Below are 20,784 nucleotides of genomic sequence, written 5' to 3' on the forward strand. Positions count from 1 at the left end.
CTAGGCAGCGTTGACAGACCGTGAGAACAAATAGGCTGTAGCAGGGCAGAAGTAGATGACAAGAAAAAGGGAGCGAGGTTGATCAGAGAATCTGATCACCAAGTTCACAGAAGATGCAGGAGAAAGGACCCTTCCCTCCCATCATTCCCCTTCTGTCTCACATCCCTTCCCCCTACCCACACAATTTAAGGTGAAGGATATCGCTAAGAGAAAAATAACATACTGGATTCCACTAGCCATGAGAGCAGTCATTGCTCGGGCAGGAGTCACGCTCCCCACCATGATCCCCAGGGATTTATTGGCTGCTTTCTGAATGAACTCGCTGGAGTCCCCCATCTTCTGGAGCAAGACCCGAGCAACCTCATCCACCTCGTGGTCCATGTGCTTCTTCAGGGTCCTGAAGAGCTCTCCAAGAACGCTGATTGCAAAGCGAGACACCTTCGAGCGGAGGTTGTTCACCTGGGGAAGTCAGGAGGGGAAACGTAAGAATCACCTTGTAAAATACATCAGTTCCCCGAGACAAAAATCCCAGGAAACAACAAGGCTTCTTCGCTGTGTCCAGGTGGAACATAAGAGCACAGTAAGAGCAGAAGACCAAGAGCACAGAAACACACTTACTCTGATACCAACTTCTTCTCTGGCCTCAAGCCCGCTTATACAATACAATTTTAATGAGACTGCAGGCCTAAAAAAATATTGTTTCACCTAGAACAAAGTGTGCTACTTAGCCCATAATGTACACTGCTTTGATTTTAGGCCCTTTTATTGAAAACAGACAAAAAAAAGTTAAAGCAAGGGCTGTTTTTAAACTATAAAGGCACAATTCATAAAGACAAGATAAAGGAAAAGCAGTACTTTCTGCCTGTCCAAAAATGCAGCACTGGCAGTTTGAGCATTCAACCAGGAAAAAATGGGCTCAAGTCTACAAAATAATTCACACCAGGGACTTGAGTCCATCTACTCAGAAGAACCCTAAGTGTTGGACTCAAGGCACTCAAGGATCGTGGAGATCACATGCAGTTACAGCTGCAATCAGTGGGGTTTTACAGCATTCAGTGCTGCTCTGGAGTGATCCCTGCTTCCAAAAGCCTCTCCCACAAGGGTAATGAAGAAGCATCTCAGAGTCACGTGCTTCATTTGAAAGATACTTTGAAGGACAGACTAGTGGTTCTTTCTGCCAAACTTAGTTGTGCTTGTTAATAAAAATGAACAGCATAACAGCTAGAAGTGCTTGTGAAAGCAAAATCTGGGACTGGAGTGAAATGAAAGCTGAAAGATGTCTCTGTACATGAAAGTGTAGAACAGAGAGGAGGAAGTTTCCGCAGAAATAGAAAAGTGATATAAAAATCAGATAAGCTAAGCTGAAAGGGCTTCTTCTCCTAACCCTGATCTCAGAGTGGGTGAATCCGAGTCCTACATATCTAAACAGAAAGGTTTGAAGAGTCCCACAACGCAAGGGGCATTCAAACCTCCAGTGTCATTAAATATTGGATAGAAGGACTGATTTTCACGGAAATGACCTAAATCTTACTGTCTTCTGCAAGCAAAGGAAAATTTATTATATTTGGCAGTTGTGTTACAAGAGTACAAGGCAGCTGGTTCAGGCCACAGACAAGCGCCAAGTTGGAAATATAGCCACAGATGTTATTAAGGAGCTTAGGTTGAGACGTATCTGTTAACTGAGAGATGCGATAGTGAAGCTGTGCATGACTGCCCTGCAAACCCCACAGCCAGGCCGCTTCAAGCACCCAGTGGCTGCAGTGCAAAATTCCACTGGTGCACGGAGGGAAAAGATCAATGGAAAGGGCAAATTACCAAAAAGCACGCAGAAAGGAAGAAGGAGAAGACATGATCAGGAAACACTGGAAAATAAATACCGGCAATCACTCCCCCAGGATGCTGAGGAGGAGGAAGTGAGAGGAAGCTGGGAGGCAAAAGCTGCAGTGTTTAATTACAGCTTGGGCAGAGATTTGGGCTGTGGCAAATCACCTGATTAGTGTCTCAGTTTCTGCATTTGTATATTGCACTATGATGACACCTAGCTCAAAGAGGAGACAGATGCCCTACATACCAGTAAATATAGCTATATGTAGAGACAGATCATATAGATAGGTGACATAGCTATTAGAAAAATGTGGCCTAAAAATAGTAATGAAGGCAGACACTGAGTACACGTGTAAATGAACAAGCACATATCTACTCTACACCCCGTGTATGAGGTACGTGGGACACAATGTTCTTACCTCTTTGGTAACTGCCAAGGAAACATCATGAAGTCTACAAAGAAGGACTTCTGAGTGGCAGATAGCCAGGCGTCTGACGCTGAAGAGTCCCTTCGCCTTCTCCTGCCTGAAAGGCAATTACCAAAAAGATTGATTTTTCCTCACCACCCAAACACTAGGCAGCACCCTCTGAAATTACCAGGGTGTTGGCTCAAAGGGAGGTGCTTCTCGTACAGCACTTAATTAAATCATGGAACTTGTTACCACAGGATGCTGTGGCAGTCAAAAGCATACATAAATCCAAAAGGCACATAGATGGTTTCAGAATGGATGGGTTAATTTGTGGTCATTGAACAAGACAGCCTTTCTGAAATCCCTGGCACATGAAGTCCCTATGTCACTGTTTTCTAGAAGCTGGGACACTGTGCCATGTTTCTGTTTCTTACACCCTCTATGTACCCTGTCCTTGAGATACAGTCCCATCTGGCTATTACTGGGGCGTTTCTCCTCTTCGTCATCCCCAGAGGGCAGTTCAGGAGTGAGAGTCTGCACTGCCACTCCATAGCTGAGTTTGCAATCTGCAATCTAGTCGTTCCCCCTGCAAAAAAAAAAAAAAAAAAAACCAAACCCAAAAAGCAGTATGTCCTAAAAGATTCCACACCTGGGAAAGAACAGCCAAAATGCTGGATTTTCCAGAAAATCCCTGCTTAAAATAACACCCACAACAGCAACGTGTTATTTAAAAGTAGTAAAAACCCACCTCTTTCAGCACTTTCTTTGTGAAGCACCTGAGCTACATGAAGGCACATGATGCAGTCACTGGTTCACCAGAGCTGCAGGGCAGGACTGGGGACCCATCCCCTCTGGGGTCCCTGAGTGTAACCCAGACCCCCCCTCACCTGCAACAGCTCTCTGCACCTCACAGGGCACCAAACAGGAACAGGGAAGAGAAAGGGGAGATGGGCAAAACAAAGCGATCACACAGGAAGATGCATCATGGAAGATTTTTTCATGGTTATCCCCATGTGAACAGGGCCCTAGTGAGTGTATGCTGAACCAGAAATCAAAAAGACAACCAATATCACCTGAAATTTGCAAAGCCTCCTCCTGTCTGGGTCTAATTTCAGGACACACTGTGATTATCAACATCTTCGGCCCATGTTAAGCAGTGAGGAGGAAAAGGTTTAATTGTAAAAGTGCAAGACTCCTAAAGGATTTTGCTTTTTCCTTTCCTTCTGCCATGAGCCCTTCAGGAGAAATGACAGGCTGAGCAACTCCGCACCACGTCTCAGTTTGTTTCTCAGAAAGAGGAACTCCCCGTAGGCGCTCCTGGGACTCACTGTGCTGGTTTTGGCTGGGATAGAGTTAATTTTCTTCACAGTAGCTAGTATAGGGCTGTGTTTTGGATTTGTACTAAAACCAGTATTGATACACAGGGATGTTTCAGTTACTGCTGAGCAGTGCTTACACAGAGTCAAGGCCTTTTCTGCTTCTCACACCGCCCCGCCAGCAAGTAGGCTGGGGGTGCACAAGAAGTTGGGAGGGGACACAGCCGGGACAGCTGATCCCAACTGACCAAAGGGATATTCCATACCATATGATGTCACGCTCAGTATATAAACTAGGGGGAAAGCTGGCCGGGGGACCGCTGCTTGGGCTGAGCATTGGTCGGAGGGTGGTGAGCAATTGTTTTCATTTGCATCACTTGCCTTTCTTGTTTGTTGTTGTTTTCATTACAATTTTTATTATCATTATTATTATTATTATTTTACTTCATTTCATTTATTAAACTGTTTTTATCTCAACCCACGAGTTTTCTCGCTTTTACTTTTCCTATTCTCTCCCCCATCCCACTGGGGCAGAGGGGGAGTGAGCGAGCGGCTGTGTGGTGCTTAGTTGCCAGCTGGGCTTAAACCACGACACTCACATACAGCAGGTCATGGGGAGGCCCCATCTCCTGCTGCTGCCAGCAGCAGAACCAGAGATAAATCCTTACTCAGTCCCACCCGGGCCAGGGACCTGAGGCCCCCAGCCCTCTAAACTCAAGACCGCTTCCATCCCGCTTCTGGCTTCAGCCAGCAAATCATCTTGGTCCACAACTTTCTCTCTTCCCTGAAGGTTTTGTTTGCAGCTACACGGAGTAGAAGGCAAAGCTGTGAAACAGCATGGACCTGCTGCAGCTGTAGTACTGCTATGGACCAAGGCAAATAAAAGGCTGCTCTCATCTTTATACTGCGACTGTTTTGGAGTGGTTTCACTAGTTTCCTTTGGACACGTGGGCTGTCTGGGCTCAGAGGCACTAGAAAAAAAAAATGTTTCTGACTTATGTTTAGACTGAGAGGGAGAAAGAGTGAACAGGGGTCTTTCTTACCAGTCGTCGTTGCTGAGGCATGTGAGCGCATTGAGCAGCCCCTGCTGTGGGTTAGGGAGGGGTCTGGCTTCCTGGGCACCCCCACACTCTGACTCCTCTCCCCAATCCAGGAAGTCCAGAGCAATGGCCGGCAGCGAGTTCACTGTAAGGAGAGGGTCAGACATCAGCATCGCATACCCTGGGGCAAGGCACCCCGCCACCCGAGCAGACTGCAACCCAATCTCCCAGCCAGGATTACTATGGGTGCAAACCAGCATTGGTTCAGAGACTTCCCTGCTGTCTGGCTCATTGCTGTTCCCCAGCACCCAACCGTCTCCCAGTCACCCCCAGCTGGGCACCAGCTCCTTGCTTACACAAGCTGAAAATTGCACACACAGACCCAGCTCCCAAGTCCACATAGGTACCACAGTCAGCTTGCAGATTCATAGTGCTGCAGAGCCCATGCCGGCTGGGAGCCAGGGCCGCCCAGCAGGACTTGTTACCCCAGGAGTAAGCTCCCGAGATGTGCACACACCTCCCTGTATCACCTCCCTGTTACCTGGAGCACTGGGGACAGAGACACCCTGTAACTTCCTGAGGAAACACCTCCAGCTGCCCCCAGCGAGCACCAAGCCTGAACAACAGAGTCCTGCTGGGCTCGGGCAATTCCAAAGGAGCAACTACCAAGGAACGGTGATACCTGACCCTCTAAATCTGACAGTGCCTCGGTTTCCATTTACTTCAAGTATTCTAGACAGCAGGCAGCTGAGTGCACGTACGTTTTAACATACTATTGGGAAAGTAGTAGTTTATGGATTTTGCTCTTTTCCAAGCGTTATGAATATTTACTATTTCAGAGGTACCCACTGGCTGTATTTCGAACATGCTGAGGTGAAATTTATTTGTCATCAAGTGTACTTGTTTGCAAACTGTGTAATGCCTAAGCTTTCTCTTGTGGAAAAATGCAATTTCTAGTCTAGATAGTTGTGATAAAAAAAGCTTTCCAAATGTGAACTGAGAATAAAAATATGTAAATATAGATGCAAATTGTTGGCAAACACACTCTCTTGGTGATAAACATACAAGGTATAGGAAGATTCAGATGACAAATGCATTTGTTATAAAACCTATTTGTCATCAAAAGCACCATAGGTCAAGAATTTCATGTCTTGCACTCAAAAGCTCATTTTCTAAAGTGTAGATGAAAACATCTGAGCTGTCTAAAAGTATTAAGTATAAATATTGCACAGAATCTAGATGAACTGCTATCGAGCCTGTAGGGTTTTTATGCTACCTTGCGTGTTCTACAAAGTATGGAGGATGGAGGAACTGTAAAATGCAAAATATTCAAATGGGGACTAATTTGGATGTCACCAATATCACTGTCACTGACATCGGTAATGTCACTGCATGAGTATGTAGATACACACATGTATATTCAATATGAATGGAGAGCCATGTCAGGCTAGTCCTGGTCAATTTTGAAAATCAGAGTAGCATCACTAGAAAGAGCATTCAAAGTATCATTCCTAGCTCCCTTTTTCTTAACTCACGCTACTCAGGATCATAACACGAGGTAGGCTACCCACAAAGGAGAGGCAAGAATCACTAGGGACTCACTCTCTGCTGTATATTTATTGCAGGTAGCAAGCAGCCTGGGAGCACCAGGCAGCCTCTCCTGTACGTCATCTGCTACACACAGCCACCGTATTTGGGTGGGGTGACAGAAGAGGCCGTGCTTGTTCTCACTTTGCATTGCAGGCAGTGGGATGAGAGAGGCTAGAAGCCGTTAAGCGCTTCTAGGTGCAATAGCATGATTGTACCAAGTCACTAATTTCCATGCAGAGACAACCCTTGCTGCGATAGTAGAAAATCTGGCTGAAAAGCCAGACAGCAGCACAGGCAGAGGGCCAAGACGGTGAGTGGCTAATTGATCGTGGTGGTGCACATATGTGCACACTGAGCACACCCTGCCAGACTGCACCAGAGCTCAGCCCTGCAGTCACTGCTGCCTCCTGGCACCAGTGTTATAATTTGGACAATGGGTACAGGCAAAAGCTAGAGCTTAAGGCTTTACCACTACTTCATTCAGCTCAACTTTCCAATGGATCCGTAAGCACCAACTGCTCCAATATCACCAAGCTGGAGTGGATCCAAACCAGGTGTGCTCTCAACCCTCAGGACAGGCTTTGGACCCAAGATCCTATCTGTGGTTGGGGAATGAGGCAGGTTGTGCTCCTGGTGCAAGGAAAAAGCTGGTGTGGGGGCTGCAGCGGAGCATGCTCACCTGAGGAGCTGCGCGGGAAGCTGCCACCCCGGCTGATGGTGGGGATGCTGGGCAGTGAGGGCCTGTTGACGCGCTTTGTCAAGGCAGTACCAGCGCGCGCTCTGCGTTCATTGCTCGTGCTGGGGAAAATGGAAACTGTCCTGTTGACAGGCGGTGCGCCAAAGCCTGCAAAGACCAAAAAGGACCTTGTAAGTGGAGAGTGCTGGACAGGGTGGCTAGACTTGGAAAGGGCTAGAAATCTTGCTGGAGCTGGGTAACATCCCTTTGTTGTCCCAAAACCTCCAAGCATAACAGTTGCACACTGATGTGGGACAGTGATCACAGAATCATAGAATAATTTGGGTTGGAAGGGACCCTTAAAGGTCATCTAGTCCAACCCCCCTGCAATGAGCAGGGACATCTTCAACTAGATCAGGTTGCTCAGAACCCCGTCCAGCCTGACATTGAACACCTCCAATGATGGGGCATTGACAACTTCCCTGGGCAACCTGTTCCAGTGTTTCACCACCCTCATCGTAAAAAATTTCTTCCTTATAACTCATCTAAATCTACCCTCTTTTAGTTTAAAACCAAGTGCAGTGATGCTTTCCCTAAGAAATGAGGAAAACTCAGTACTGCTTTTCTTTTGCTTTCCTGTTTCAGAGGCTGGATAGGAAAGTTACATTTCTGGGGCGCCCACCTCAGCATTCTTCACCAGTACTTCACAAAATAATAGCAAGAAAAAGAGCAGATAACCTTGTCCGATGCCCTTGGGCTAAAGTGCTGACTCTTAAATTCGCTGCTGCTGCCCTCGCAGTAGCACATGCAGCAGTACAATCAGAACCCGTCAGCTGCAATTAAGTCAGTAACATCGCTTGCTCATGTGGGTAAATTGTAAGCACTGGCTAAGGGCTGCAGCACGGCTCTGCAATGCGAGCTGCTCAGCAGGGAGTGGTGTGAGCAGGATAATCTGTCCTATCACGTGAGCAAGATCTTTTGTGTTTTAATTAGAAATAGTTTAATTTTGTTTCTTCCAGGTTGCACCTTGGTTGAAAAGCATACTTTTGGACTCACCCATTCACCTTTCCTGAAGGGTACTCCCAATTAGAGAGTCTGAAGCCTCAATGTAGTTTGCAAGACAGAATTATCTAGTCTGAAAGACTTTATAGGAGAAGGGGGGAAGGTGATACTCTGTGACTGACTCAGTATGGGCCACGGGCAAGACACTTCATGCCTCTGTATTTTTCTTCAGAAAATGAAATAAATCCTATTCGAACTTCCACTCAGATGCAAGTGTAACAGCCTTCTGAACAGAATGTCTCATTTCACAGACATTTGCAGCACTATGCAAATAGCAAGCAAGTGAACAAAAAGGCCCACAACTATAGCAACCACTTACTTTCTTCGGCTGCATCCCCAGGGTCAACATTCTGTGTAGGGAGCTGCAAGGATTTTTCCTTTTCTCTCTCTTTCTCCCTCGCTCTAAGCAAAAGCTCCATCTCTCTCATTCGTTTCTGGTATATTTTCTTCTGAGCTGACTTGGACAAGGTAATACGGATCTAGTTGCAATGGAAATACATCATGGAGCATAAAGAGAAATACACAAACCATACACAACACCTCATCTGGGACACACTGGTAGAGCGTCATAGTCTTTAATGGAGCTCCATATACATCCTAATAGTTTCAGAAGAATTCCTCCTTTCCTCACCTTGGCATACAATGACACCCAGTGATGTGTAACACTTCATTGCCATAACCTTCTACTGGTCCAAGATATTGTTTCTCAGTCTATGTCAGGAAGCCCTGCTTGGACCAAGAGTCATAGGAGTGCTCCAAGGCATAGTAAGAGCTCACATTACCAGTGAACACGCAGTTCAGTTTCTACAGGCCAGGGCGGGGGAATAAAAACCATCTGCAATAACCAGCAATGAGAGGTATTTTGCTGTTTCTTAACACTCATGGCCAGTAATTGCAGTTGCTTCTCACTTCCTTGCTTCTGAAGGACTCAGCTGTTCTCTGAGAATATGAGTCCAAAAAAGGAGTCATGTGAAACAAGTTGGAGAAACATTGATCTTAATGAATAGAAAAAAATTGAGAATGAGAGGGCTGTGAGATACAGCAAGAAAGGTAACCAAGGAAAGGCAAGCTCTCCCATTTTATTTTGCAGCCTTGCTTACACTCAACATTACAATCTTTGCTTCTGAGCATACACTTTGCACATGTTCACTGATATGTAACTTGCTGTGCCATTCAGATCGGCTCTAAATTGGCCTTCGCACATAAAGAATGCTTCTTGCGTGACCTTAGCACCATCTCCCAACAAGCGACTTCTGCACCAGTGAAAATACTCAAGCAATTGCTCTGCAGCTGTCAAATGTATTCTCAAGAGAATCCGCTCCCCAAGAGAGGAAGATTATGATTTTCAGTGACGTTTTGTGCTAAGCACTGAACAGTCCCTGAAAAGGAAGCCTGTTCACCCCTGTCCTTAGCCCTTACCCTTCCGCTGCTATCCTTTGAGTCGTCGTCACTCAGAAGGTGGGGGCTGATGAGATGATCCGTCTGCTTGGTCTGGATGAGCGGGAGGCCTGTTAACAGGGGCACAGGTTCACATAAATGTCCGGCAGACTTCACGCCACCAACACCACGATGCTGGAGAGCCGGCAAGAGCCTGGAGCTCTGATACGGCACAGATATAGACTATGTACAAGAACAGCAAGGAACATATCACTCCTCCAAACAGATGGGGTACTACCATATTGCACTGGCAGCAGAAATTACATTACTGTGTTGGCCATCAGACTCAAACCTATTGCATGATAAAGGCCTCAGCCCTTGGCTTCTGGTGAGCAGCTGTATTTGACAGAGAAAAGCGGAGAGATGGAGATTGCCTTTGCCAAAAAGATTCTTATCTGTTCCTATCCATTTTGATTTTAGTAAACATCCTATTTTTCCCAGTTACTAAAAGAACTCCTGGCTTTTAATAGCTATATGCCTTTGTGGAGGTAAGAATCAACATTTCCTCCCTCTTTGCTGGAATATTTTAGAGGACATTTAAAGACAAGCTTAGGATTGCTAGAGTGTTACCAAAACCAGAGTTGTGTTCTTGAAGCTAGAGAATTAATTTTCCCCAAGGAGTTTCATTCTAAATTGTAGCAGATCAGCCCACTTTCTGGGCAGCCTGACTAAAGGCTGATTGTCTTAATGGGACTAGCACAGCGCAGCTTATTCTGAAATACTCTCCAACAGAGCTGTTAAAACTCAGAGAACTAATCATTCCTTACATGGCTTCACAGATGATAAAACCATGTGATAGTCAAGCAGTAAAAAAGGAATAACTTTCTTAAATCAGGATTTTTTTTCCCTGAAGAACGGTCAGGTCAATAATAAGAAAGAGAGAGGAATGGTTTAACAATATAGCTCCTTTCTAGTGTAGAATGTACCCAGCAAAAATGTCACCTTACTTACTCAGCAATACTTGTCCCTCGTTGCATTCAGCATCCTAGCTGCATATCAGCAATAAAGGAATCATTCCTATGGGGCAAGCCTATTATTTGGCAGAACTAACACTGAGCAGAGGAACCAGTGGATCTTATCCCTTTTTCTGCATCAGCAAAATTATTTGTTAAATTCTCATCTCTCCTGCCGCTACAAAGCCACAGACGGCAAAGGGACAGCAACGGCGTCATTGAGGTTTTCAACTTAAAAGTATTGGCTGACGCAGGTGCACCAGACACCACATTTTGTCTTGCAGAACTCTTATTGCCAGTGATAATGCAAGGCAGGGAGAGGGGAGAAGCCAGGAGGCATCTCCTCCCCCAGCCTCAGTTTGCAATACTGACATATGCAGATAGAGTAGGGGAAGAGATTTGTAATCATAAACCTAGCGTATGTGGTTTGAGGTAAATGAGTTGCACAAAGGAAACCTCAGTTCATTACTCAGCGTTTAATTTAGGCTTGTGTGTTAAAAGGATGGAAAGCTCAGATCCTGCATAGGCTGGATCCTTTTTTAAGTCTCTTTCTCTGTAAATGGAAAATTCACAAAGACTTCCAAGGTATCGCTATTTCTCCCAATGCAAAATAGGCAATGTTGATGAATCTACTTCAGATCTCAAAGGCTTCAGTTCAGAATCTGCTCCAAGGGAAGGTTTTCTCCTTCAAGTGTAGGAGGAAGGAGTGGGAACATTTCTCATTTCATGTGAAATGCCTCATTTTTCTCTAATCTTTGTGACGTTAGAGAGCATGCAGGGAGATAAAAGGCATGAGCATGAGGTAGAGGAACATTTTCTTTTCCTGCTGTGCATTTCCAGGGCCCTAAGGTACCCCTCCAGCTCCTGCCACTCATAATCCCATGCTGGAGTCGCTTTCACTGGATCACCAGAGCACATTTCCCAGTGACTGGGCTCTGGGGGAGCTGCCTGAGCGCATCAAGGAATTGAAAAAAGTTACAGGATGGTTTTCAACCAAACTTGCACAGTGCCACCCATGGGTCAGGAGTCCTATGGTCATTTTAGGACAGCCATGCCTTGTACCTACCTCGATGTTCAAGGGTCTTCTCTTCACTTCTTCCTGGCCTTAAGAAAATTGAAGATAAAAGAATATATGAGGAGATAGAAAGAGAAGGGGGGGTAGCATTAAAGGGGGCAAACTTTCTTAGCATGGTCATTCTGATGAAGGAGAAAATGCAACCCATAAAACCAACAATATGCAAAGCTGATTAATTGCCATTAAACTTTCCGTTGATGGAGTCACACAGAGCTCCAGCTGAAACACAGGAGTCATTCTTCAATTTGGGCCTTATATCCAATTCTGCTGCCTCTCCTTTTAGAGCTAAGTGGCTCTCACTGTTACACACATCCTTTCTGAATCAGCAAGAGATGTTAAGCCAGTCATAAGTCTGTATTGAGGGCAGCTACCTTTATACTGCTGCAGAAGCCTAACTTTGCCTGGTCATGACTTCAACTGATGACAGTATCTTGTTACACATGGTAATACCACTGCTGTCTCCTGAGAATAATATTACACCTCCCTGCTCTGTCAAGAAGAAAAAGGGTTTTTCCAACTCAGCTGTAGGTAAATATATTCAGATTGCACTTTAAAAGCCATGCTGAAGCTTTTAAACTGGAACTCTATTTCTATGACTCCTTATTTATTGTTATAACTAGGATAAGGTTGACAGCTAGATTTTCCCACGCATATCCAAGCAAATATCTTTCCATCAGTTACAGCCCTATAACTGTTCTCCAGCACCTTGCCCCCTTTGATCTTAAAACCATATGTGAATATCAAACATCTATAAACCCAGATTTATCTGGGCTCTCATTTCACAGTGAAGGCCCAGACACAGAGAAGTTACAACTGACATTTACAGAAACAGCATCTGAATTTGCAGACAACAATACGATAGCCAACATTTGTCCTAACATATTCTTGCAGGTACAGAAATTGACAGTCAAAGATCACACACAAAACCAGATGCTGTATTCAGATCCATGCAATACAGTTCCCAAATGGCACCACAAAGATTACAGAATGAATTAGTATCAGAGTCCAGCAGAGGACCTGCTTTTTATTGGAGAAGCAGAGACCTTGGCTTACCTCATCTCCGGGGCCTCTTCGAAAGCCAGGTGCTGAGAGCTTGGGAGAGGCACTGCAGCGCTGCCAGGAGCCCCATCAGATGGTCTCGCAGACTTAGGGATAGGGGGAATCAAAGCCGGTCCCAGTGACTTCTTCCTGCCCTCACCACTGCAACACAAGGGCAGCAGGGAAGCCTGGAAATAGCATAACACAGTGCTCAGCTCAAGCATCCAGCCTTCCCCTTTGATGCCACAAGAAGTTTAGCCATGCTCTTAGCTAGGACTTGGCAGCAAAAGTCAAACTGATGGAGCAGCTTGGCCCAGGGTGGGCAATGGAAAGGGAAGTGGTGAGGGAGAGACCGTGTCTCTCCCAGCTCTCTCCTCTTGCTCACCTCTCTGGCAGTGGCTGCATTCCCACCTGACATCCATCTGCTTGACATAAGGATGTTCTGGGGTGCCGTTGCCTCTATTAGCCTTTCTGATGGTACGGGAATGGGTTTAGATCACTATCCTTTCACTGTCCCTAAAGCACCTACCAGCCATTGCTGAACTCCAGCTAAGTCCCCACAAAGTCATTTTGCAAGCTGTCAAAACCTGCTTTTCTCAAGCCCATGATTTTTTCTGCTTCTGCCCTTCCTACAGTCCCCCACCAGCTTTTCGGCCCAGATGCTAATGTGCTCTCTGGATGCTCAGTGCTCTCCAGCTCCCATACAATTCATCATCTCAGGCTCACTGTCGTTTATGAAGTTCAGCAGAGCTCCCTACCCTGCTGCTTTGTGTAAGGTCTCTCTGCCTGCTGAAACTACTTCAGGCTCCCTGTGCCATGGCTAGGAAGGGGGATGGAGGGAGCAGGAACAGATGCATCATTCTTGTATCCCATTGCTCTTGTCACAGCTAAAGAGCCAAACCAGGACCTGTTCAAACTCCAGTGAAACCAACAGAGTTAATGTCAGGGATACATTTGGCCCTGTATCTGCAAGGCTGAAATCAAGTACACTAGCCTTTTATTGGTTATCCTGCTTACAAAAGCTGTTATTCATCTGCCTTCTCCTGCCCACCGCAGCAAAATCAAAACAACTGCAGCTTCTGTCCCTCCTGCAAAGGTAATCGAGTGGATGGGGTCTGGACTCCATTCCCCATGGCCAGAATTGCCAGTTCCCATCACTTACCCTGGGCAGATCCATGGGAGAGGATGAAGCTGCACAGGGGCTGCTGAACTCTAGAAATATTATTAGAGATAACTGTGCAAACTGTACAACTCAAAAGCTGAGACAACCTAAAGTTGAGTTTGCAGGACTGCCTGCTCCAGCAAACATCTTCTTCCATCTAGAATCATAGAATCATTGAGGTTGGAAAAGACCTTTAAGATCATCAAGTCCAACCGTAAACCTAACACTGCTAAGTCCATCACTAAATGGTGTCCCTAAGTGCCTCATCCACATGTCTTTTAAAAACCTCCAGGGATGGTGACTCAACCCCCTCCCTGGACAGGCTCTAAACCAGACAGAGGTGATATAAAAAGCCACCAAGACACTGTGTGTGTCTTGGCAACAGTAACCGCAATGTACAGATGGTTCACAGATAGGTGTATTTTACTAACTGTAGAAGGATATGCTTGACCAAATTAGACACATTTAGTTGCTCCAACTGGTTGCTGCTGTTTTCTCAGTCATGAGAGCACAGAAGCTATTTAAAGACCTTTTCTCCTATTGATTTACGCTGAGGACGTGAAGTCTGCAGTATGCAGCCTGAAGCGTAATGTCCAGTTGAGCTCTTCCTTGGCTCAGCTGCTTCCCTGGGCTCGCACCACAGGGAAAGAAGATCTCGGAGCTCTGCTACAGGAAGTAAACTGAGGATAACACCACACACAATTTGGCTTCGTTTCCTTACTTTATATCCTTTTCCATCTGACATCAGCTCCTTGTTACTCCCATCACTGTCATCACAGCCTGTGCCATTTCCCCCATGCTCCTGCTCTCCATTGCTCATCCTGCTGGGCTCTGAGGAAGGAAAGCTGTTCTGGATGGGAGGCAGGGGCTTGGAGGTTACCAGGAGCCTCTGGGCAGCTGACCTGGAAACTACTGGCTTCAGGGTAACCCCCTCAGGGTCACTGCAGTCAGTTAGGCCTGCAAAGCGGAGACACAAAAGGTAATAGAAGCAGCACTGCAAACCTAAAGCTCCTGAAGTTAGATATTTTATTTGACAGATTTCTTGAAAAATTCTAAATAACTGCACCGGGAAACATGCTCATGCTGACAGACACTTGAAGCAGGCCAGTGGACAACACTTACCCACTTCCACAGAGCCCCCAGAGGAACACCCTGGTCCTCTGGGCTCCCGTCAGACAACAGGGAGCCCCCAGACCTGTGCTTACCCAAAGTAAGTCACCTGCACATACACCCTTCCTGCTCTTCTCCCTGCTCTACAGTTGTACACCACTACAGCAACAGGGGTCTATGCAGGGGACTGAGAGCAGGGCAGGTTATTGCAGGGGGGGCACACCAGGGGAGAACTGTTCACTGGGAATGTGTGCTAGCTCTCTAGGCTGGGAAAAGACCCTTCTTCCCGCAAGAGAACGGGCAGGCTTCTGCCTTACCAGCCTGTGAGGCTAACAGATCCTCAGACATCCTCATCTTCAGCTTGTCATTGATCTGAGTAGTTTCCAGGGCAGCGCTGATCACCTCAGCCTCTTGGGGGTCTGGGGTCAAGGCTCGATGAGAAAGCTGGGAGAGATCACCTCCATCCCCAGCACTGAGGTCATGCACGCTAGACTTGCTGACGCAGTCATCCAGGGGAGAGTTGGACCTTGGGGATGGAGGTTTCCCAGCTCCACCCCCATCCCATAAACTCGGCTGCTTCTTCATCTGGGTTATTAATATGGGCTGAAAAGGAGCTGTAGATCAGGTAAAAGGGAAGAAGTGAGTTAGCTGACCTCACACCTTTACAATCAACCCATCTAATGAGTGAGGCATTCAAGGTTTTTTTAGTCACAGAATATCAGTTTGGGTTTACTTTTCATAAAAACAGGATCACCTGCAGGTCTCTGTCAGCCACCTACTCTGACACAGAGCCAGCACATGAGGAGTAACCTCCAAGGACCATTTCTCCCTGAAATCAGTTTGTTGGGTTTGTTTTTTTTTTCATTTGTCTGAGGCCAGCATTTTCTATTCAACCCCTTTCCATCCTCACCTTGTTCTTCAGTGGTCCAGCTGCTGCCACAAAACTGCAAGTCCGAATCAACGCTTCCACTTCGCAGAACTGTGTATCTGGGTTTGAATTTGGGAATGGTCCCACAGTAGACAGCAACTGGGACATGGTACTTAGCTTTAAAATAAGGACAGTACAAATTACTCAAATTCGCAGCGTTTGGTATGGAGAGGAAAAAACGGGCATCCCTTCTCCACAGAAGACTAACGCACCACCGTTGAATTTCAGTTGCAGCCTCTAAGGGTCTGTTTGACGTTCGACCTCGCAGCCGTTTAGCCGTTTGCACTCCAGCACTTGACAGCTGAACCGTTCTAAATTTGCGTATGTTTGCTAGCTGCCCACCCATGACTATAGGATTTCTCTCCTCTCCTTTCAAAGGGTAGGCAATCCACAATGGTCTCTACAATTTGACAATGTCTACTAAGTAGGTGCTTTCCAAAGCTAGTTTGAAAGTCCTTTGTTTCTGTAATTGCCACTCAATTTTGGGTTGGGTTTTGTGGGTTTTTTTCTTTCTCTTCTCAACAAAGAAAGTAAGAGGACACAAACAACTAATCACCAGGTGTTATAACTAAAAGAAGGTTTGCACTCTCTGCATTAGATTTCCCCAATATTCAGCAGGCTTAGTTGATTACTGTATCTGTAGGATGCAAATTGTCCATCCAAATATTCTCCTTTGTTCTGCTTCACTGTTACAGGGGTTTATACTCTGCTTTCTTTACTACAGAGACACCCAAAACCAACATAAACATGACCTGCCTCAAAAAATTTCTGATCTTGACTGTAACTGAAAATTCAAAATTATATGCAGCATGTTTCCCTGCCCCTTATCCTGGCCAATATCATTCCCATTACCCAGCCTCTAAGGCTGGGCTCTCACTTGTACAGCATGAAGAATAGCTGCTGCACTTGCCAGCATCTCCAGGGTCTCGTGATCAGCGCTTTGAATGCAGCTTTTGTACACGGTCTGCCTCCCTGAGCCGAGCAGCATTCCCGGGCACCGGCACTGCCGCTGCAGGTGAACATCCTCCAGGCAAAGGCTGCAGGAACGGGATTGCAACAAGCCCTGGCTGAAGAAGTCTCCAGTCTGCTGCAGCCCTTTACCTGCTGCGAAATCATCTTGCGTTGCCATGGCGGGGGGGGCGATGAGCTTTTTGCAGATGAGAGTCTACTTGATGTGCTGCTGGTCACTGGGCCTGATACAGCTGCTGGTGGGTTCCCCTGCAGCATCAGGAGCCTACGTGGAAAAATAACACTGCTAGTGCAAGTGAGAGCCACCGATCCCTGGCATTGCCCTGCCTACAGGGGTTCCTGCATACGAAACTGCTCAAGTCAGGTGGTGTTAAAACAACATAAAAATATATTCAAGCTATGCATTTTCCACATTCTGTCAAAATTATGGCCAGAAAGCCCAAATGCTGGAGGAAGACCACTGTCGGCATAGCGGGGGAAATGTAACTCCACCCGGCAGCCGCTCTCCCCATGGCCGTATGAGCACGGCGGCAGAGGCAAGCCTCTCACCGTGCCCGCTGCTGTTGGACCCAGCGCAGCGCGTTGGAGTTGCTGTTGCAGCAGGAGCATCATTTCACACATTTGATAACAAAGAGCTGTAATGTCACACTGGACTTGCCCCAAGAACAACACAAAAAATGGGGGCTAGAATAATTTGCTCCTTTTTAATACAAACGTACCTGGATTTAAGGGAGGGCACTGGGCTAATGATACTGGAGACTGGTGTGTAACCCCTATCTAGCACTTTCCACCAGTCCGCAAGATTTTTTTCCATAGAAAGGGAGTAGATAAGATTTTATGACACATCCATGAGTAATTCTGAGCCGCAACTCAAACCACAAGCCAAATACTTCCAAATCTGCCACCCATTGCGAAAGAAAGGAGAAAGACAGTTTAAACAACTGCCATTGTAGCTAAATTGCCTGCATTTATAGTGTTGCTGAGGTACCTATAGCACTTGCAGCACCTCAGAAAGCCTGAGGCTACAGCCTAACCCACATTTAGGGATGCCAGCTATCCAGAAACTATCTGCCACGCTCACATCAGCAAACACACATCCCACAGGATTAGTGGAGTTGTAGACAGTGTTATAGCATGCAGGGTGTATGATGGTAAAAGAGGTTTATGCTTAGCCCTTCAGGTTCGTGCTATAGCAAAACGTGACACTTTTCAGCTTCAGTCCAAGCAGTCCATTTCCTTACCAGTTTGGTTGCTTTCAATTCAAAACTCTATAGATTACTTTTCACCTTCTGACAGAGACTTCAGTCACCACACAGGGCTTTGGCGTCCTTAAACGTATTAGCCCATTTCTTATGGCCTAAGTGAGAGGTAAGAGGGGATTTTGCAGAGCATACCTTAGGATAAGAGGTCAGGACGGTAAGCCGGCAGTAAAATTCCTATAAACGTCAGCGAGTACAGGATGCCAATGTGAACTGCTTTTGAAAATCCACTCATAGGTGCCTCTAAAGCTCTGCAAACAGAACGACTATCACATGGTAGCCAAGCGCAGCCAGGAGGATCAATCACAGACACAGTTCAGTTAAATTATTACAGAAGGAAAAATGCCTCTGCACTCGATGGAAGAAGCAAAGGCAGGTCCCTATTAATGTGTTCTGTAAGCTTAAAACAAATAACAAAGAATGCCTGTACAAGGACTTTAGGTACCCTACTATCAATCAAACTTACAATCAGATAAAATGGTATCCTCAAGCAAATTTCAATAGAAATTGTTCATACTGCAGCAAGGCCCTGTACTGCTCCACCCCCTGCCCAAGAGATTTAACTCTGCTCAAAAGCTGTCAAAGCCTTCATCTGGAGTAAAGCAAGCGGTTTCAGAAAGGCTGAAATTAGCTGAGACAGTTAACCCACTTCTGGCTTTCACCCTTTTTGTCAGTCTAGATAAGTTCACAGAGACAGCTTAAGGTCAAGGAATGAAGGTGCTTAGAGGGCTTTTAGAGGCTAATTCCCATTACTTTCAATGAAAGGCAGGCACTAAATACCCTTAAAAATACAAATGTAGGTCTGTTTGGACTGTGTGCTTTAAAACAAGGAATGGAGGTATCATTGCGAGTGGGACTAAAGCATAAAGCAGGGATTAAGCTATATTTTCTTTGGTCTCATTGCATAGGATGTATATCTAAGAAATATGCCAGTGGCAATTTTGGCTGGTTAAGATCACCTCCTAAATGAAGCTGAGCATGGCCCATTGCTTAAGGTATTAAAAATGCCCAAGAGAAAGCAGTAAGTCCCTGAAATGAGTGTATCCTGTAGCTAGGATAGAAGGCTGTCTCTGCCACTGACTTACCCTGTAACACAAAGCCAGGCTCTCCATGCCTCAGTTTTGTTCCTCTGCCAGGCTGTCCTACCTCAATGCTAGCATGCTGTAAAGCATAATTAGGAAGGGCATTACTTATGGCAACTCCATGGCCCCCAAAGGCTTAATTGCCTAAATTCAGGGCATAGTTCCTAATTCAGGCCAGCTACATGATACAGAAAACCCTAAACGTACAGCTATGTAGGGCCACCCCTTTCTCCCTTGCACCAAAACCACTGTAACCAGAATGACAACAGCAGAGCAATTTGCCTGCAGCCTGTGGGAAGCGTTGGGTGTGCAGGGTTCATCTTCTGCCACTGCTGGTAGGAGCGTGGAAAACAAGCTGGTTCCAGTCTCTGTACGGAGGAGAACAGTGGCAGTGGTTCACTGCTGAGTGAAAAATAGCGTTAGAAAATGGCTTTCTGAAGAGGAAAAAAATGGAACACAGCTGCATTTGAACAGCTCCAGGCCCTGGTGATGTTTCAGTAGACGGTAACTGTATTCCTCGTCATCCTTCTGCTGGGTTAATCAAAAGGAAATGCATCCTCTGGGATTTCCAGCTTCTTTGGATCATTAGCACCCAGTAAATGAAAACAGAGATTATTTAATGCTATCATTACTTTCTTTCCCAACTAACAAGCTATTTCTCTGGTGGCTTCCCAGTGCAGCAAACATACAGTATTGTTATGTGAAACATGCTGATGCCAACAACCCTACAAAGCCCATCAGGATTGAAGCCACTGTGGATCACCAGCCAGAGGTTTGCTGTGAGGATAAAATGAAATTGGAGCGATGTCAGTTGTTTGGGGTTTTTTTGGCCAGTGGATTTCAGCTTACAGGGCTATAATGCATCTGTAGCATGAAGTTTTTCTGTAGAGTAAAAAGCCATTGCCCAGTGGAACTGGGCAGTTGCCCCGGGCCTGTGGGAGAATCACAGGGCAGATTCCTGTGCTATTAATTGCATCTCTCCCCACTTTTCTAAGTTCTTGGTGTCAAAGCCACTTAGCTTAGACACACAGCTCACAAGAAGTGCTCCTGTATCTTTCTGCACAATGACCCAAGCAAGATTACAGATCCAAAATCTGTTTTCTCTTACCGTTGAACTTACTGTTATGAGGAATTTCTGAACCAGCAAACTTGCTTCCTCAAATATTTACTGTGCAAGGAGCACAGACAAAAGATGTAACGTGAAAAGCATCACCCACGTGATGCTCTTTTTACAAGCTCTGCCCTCAGCTTTCATTTGGAAGATCTTAGAAGTTCAATGCCCCCTATCAAAAGCTCCTGCAATGGCTGCTTCTCAGCAGAGCAGGGCCGCTCAACCACGAAACAAGAGTTACCACAAGCAGCAGCTTACCCAGAGCAGCAAATCAAGAGTTAGGAATAAGCTGATCTGAATGCCAAACCTCATTAGCTCCTTCAAAAAGCACTTGAACAATCCCTCATTCCAGCTCTAATGAGGTGTTGTGCTGGACATCACGGTTATTTGAGTACTGTACACAAGTTTGCTCCCACTGAGTGCTGCGACGGTCTCTGTTGGAGCTGTGGCCAAGGGCGGTTGTTCCCCAAACGTGGGTGATGGATTGCTCTGTGGGCTCCTGTGACTGCCGGACACAATGAGATGAGAAGGAGCCAAGTACACTGACGCACCTTTGCCTTTAGCATAACCCAGCCTCGACCAAAAGCATTGAAAAGTTTCCCCTCCCTATCAAGGAGCCTTGAAGAAGACCCTGAAACCGCGAGATCCTGAGCCCACGTAAGGGTTTGCAGAGCATCTCATGCAGAGAGGTCCTGGCCCTGAGGGGCCTCCGGGTTCTAATGCTGTACGAAAACATATTAGC

General features: G+C 46.1%; 1 protein-coding gene across 1 annotated transcript in view; it reads right to left on the reverse strand.

The window, feature by feature from the left end:
* TOGARAM2 (TOG array regulator of axonemal microtubules 2) overlaps positions 1-16,750 on the reverse strand; it is a 31,330-nt gene extending 14,580 nt beyond the window's left edge. The window contains exons 1-13 of the mRNA XM_059835898.1: positions 16,723-16,750; positions 15,604-15,738; positions 15,011-15,307; positions 14,305-14,540; positions 12,437-12,609; positions 11,564-11,700; positions 11,375-11,412; positions 9,338-9,538; positions 8,238-8,397; positions 6,860-7,024; positions 4,594-4,735; positions 2,244-2,349; positions 224-459 (exon numbers count right to left, since the gene is read on the reverse strand). Coding sequence (XP_059691881.1) covers positions 224-459; positions 2,244-2,349; positions 4,594-4,735; positions 6,860-7,024; positions 8,238-8,397; positions 9,338-9,538; positions 11,375-11,412; positions 11,564-11,700; positions 12,437-12,609; positions 14,305-14,540; positions 15,011-15,307; positions 15,604-15,738; positions 16,723-16,750 — 2,054 coding nt within the window. The remainder of the gene's footprint in view (positions 1-223; positions 460-2,243; positions 2,350-4,593; positions 4,736-6,859; positions 7,025-8,237; positions 8,398-9,337; positions 9,539-11,374; positions 11,413-11,563; positions 11,701-12,436; positions 12,610-14,304; positions 14,541-15,010; positions 15,308-15,603; positions 15,739-16,722) is intronic.
* Positions 16,751-20,784: the final 4,034 nt, after the last annotated feature.

Source organism: Gavia stellata, chromosome 2 (assembly GCF_030936135.1).
Source record: "Gavia stellata isolate bGavSte3 chromosome 2, bGavSte3.hap2, whole genome shotgun sequence".
Classification (NCBI taxonomy): Eukaryota; Metazoa; Chordata; class Aves; order Gaviiformes; family Gaviidae; genus Gavia; species Gavia stellata.